The 2,172-nt window shown below is 53.8% G+C and overlaps 1 protein-coding gene across 1 annotated transcript; it reads right to left on the bottom strand.

Annotated features, from left to right (window-relative positions):
* Positions 1 to 184: 184 nt before the first annotated feature.
* PRPF3 (pre-mRNA processing factor 3) lies at positions 185 to 1,433 on the bottom strand (the record flags this gene model as incomplete). Its single annotated transcript, XM_009082781.1, has 4 exons — positions 185 to 491; positions 769 to 989; positions 1,085 to 1,168; positions 1,284 to 1,433. Coding segments are annotated over 4 exons (762 nt in total), but the record flags the coding sequence as incomplete, so codon positions are not given.
* Between the last annotated feature and the right edge of the window lie 739 nt (positions 1,434 to 2,172).

The following is a 2,172-nucleotide window of genomic DNA, read 5'->3' as shown; positions in this document are numbered from 1 at the left end:
CACACACAAAGATTTTGTCCTTCACCATGTGGAGCCAGGAGAGAAATTCCCTGTCCACACACCCTAACTTGACACCCACCATGACCAGGGAGATGTTCCAGTTGACTTTCCTACTCAACTTACAACCCAAAGCCACCTCCAGCTCCCTTCCCACCCTAGGAGAGCGAGGTGAGGCCTCCCCTACCTTCGTTCGTAACCTCTGGGCAATCTTCTCGAATTTGCCTTTTTCGTGGAACTTGAAGGTGCGTTTCTGACGCTGGGCAGGGGTGATGGACACCCTGGGGTCGAAGTACGTGTTGGACTCCATGTCTTCTGAAGGTTTTTCCTTGAGCTGCTGCTTGAACTGCTCTCTCTTCACCGCTCTGATATTTGCCTTCAAGGTTGGCATGCGATGGGTCAACTCGATCTCTTTCCCCGTCGCGTCGACCGTTCGGCCTTGCTCGTCCAGGATCAGTGGGGTGGGTTTGGTCTGGTCCTTCAGCTCCACTTTCCTGAGGGGAAAAATGTGGGAATACACCATTAACTCCTGGAAAATTTGAGTGCATCTCTTTATTTCCCAGCCTCATCTTGGCACACCTCAGCAGGAGGAACTCCAACCTCGTGTTGCACCAGTTGGGAGTGTTGGCCAAGGTTGGAGGAACCTCTGTTGCATCTCTAACATAAAACTTAACCCTCCAGCAGCTTTTAAGGTCGTTGCTGAGGAATTTATGGCCCTGGAGGAACCTTTGGCCAAGCCCTGCACGGCATTGCGGCTCGGCAGGTACTCACGGCGGCGCGATGCCCATGGCGTGGAGGTTGGCCAAGCCAACCATGTTGGCGTTGCCGATGAGACCTGGTTTCAAAGCCAACTGGGCTTGGATCCTGGCCTGGAGTTCTGCAGCTTTCCTGGCCTTCTCAATAGCATCATTCATGAAGGTGGCAGCCTGTGAGGGCTGGATGGTGTTCCCGATGGGAAGACGTTCCGACTGCGACGACGAAGAGATTTTGGGCTGTCGGCAGAGAAGGAATTTTAGTGCTAGGAATGTTCCAGCACCCTCAAGTCAAGCCATGACTGGTGGGATTGGCTGGAGTCTCCAGGAGGTACCTGTGGTGTTGGAGGGCTGATGAAACTCAGCTGCTTTTTCCTCTCTTCGATCTGCCGCGTGGCTGCTTCCATCATCTGCTTGATCTGTGGGAGAAGCACAGGGAATTTTTAGGTGTTGGGGCCTCGTTCTGCTTGGGATAGAGTTAAGAGAAACACTAAACCAGGTGGGAATTCAGGATCTCCAACAGTTAAGACTGACCTGGAGCTTGGTCAGCATTCCTGGGCTCTCCGACGGTGGACCTGGAATGACCTCAGGCTCATCCTCAACCTCCTCGAAGCGCGGAATGCGTCGCTGCTTCTTGACGCCGGAGGATTCCTTGGACACCTCGGAGTCATCGCCAAACACATCCTAAGGGAGGAAGAGAGGAGAACATTGGGGTTAGGACAGAGGGATCTCCTCAGGGATCAGGTTTGGAGAGGAGAAACCAGCCCATGGCTCCGCTCCGGCTCCGTCTGCCGCGGGACAGAATTCCAAGGTGGCACCACAGGTGGATCCCATGCTATGCCCATGTCCTGGTGCCCACCAGAGAAATAGATGGTCCAGGCAAGAGCCTGAAGGGCAGGAGACATCACAGGGAAGTCTCACAGGGATTCTATTTTGCAAATTTTACAGCACACAGTTGTGGTTTTTCCAACACGAGAAAAACATGGAACTGTTGGAGTGAGACAAGAAGAGGCCAAGAAGCTGATCAGAAGATTGGAGCATCTTCCCTAGGAGCACAGGCTGAGAAAGTTGAGGTTGTTCAGCCTGGAGAAGAGGCTCTGGGTATATCTTATGAGGAAGACGGAGCTCAGTGAGCTCCAGGTAAGCTGCAGAGGGACTTGGGTAGGAACTGCAGGGACAGGACAAAGAGCAACGGGGAGAAATTCCAAGAGGGAAAGTTAGATGAGATGTTAGGAAGATGTTTTCCCTGGGAGGGTGGGGAGACACTGGCACAGGTTGCCCAGGCAGAGGCTGGGGATGCTCCAAGGAGGTTGTGGTTGCCCCAAGGAGGCTGTGGTTGCCCCCCAGGAGGTTATAGATGCCCCAAGGAGGCTGTAGGTGCCCCAAGGAGGTTATAGATGTCCCAAGGAGGCTGTGGGTGCCC

This window comes from Acanthisitta chloris, unplaced genomic scaffold, assembly GCF_000695815.1.
Source record: "Acanthisitta chloris isolate BGI_N310 unplaced genomic scaffold, ASM69581v1 scaffold46129, whole genome shotgun sequence".
NCBI classification, from domain to species: Eukaryota; Metazoa; Chordata; class Aves; order Passeriformes; family Acanthisittidae; genus Acanthisitta; species Acanthisitta chloris.
The sequence above is the reverse complement of the archived record's forward strand: the minus strand, read 5'-3'. Positions and strand labels throughout refer to the sequence as shown.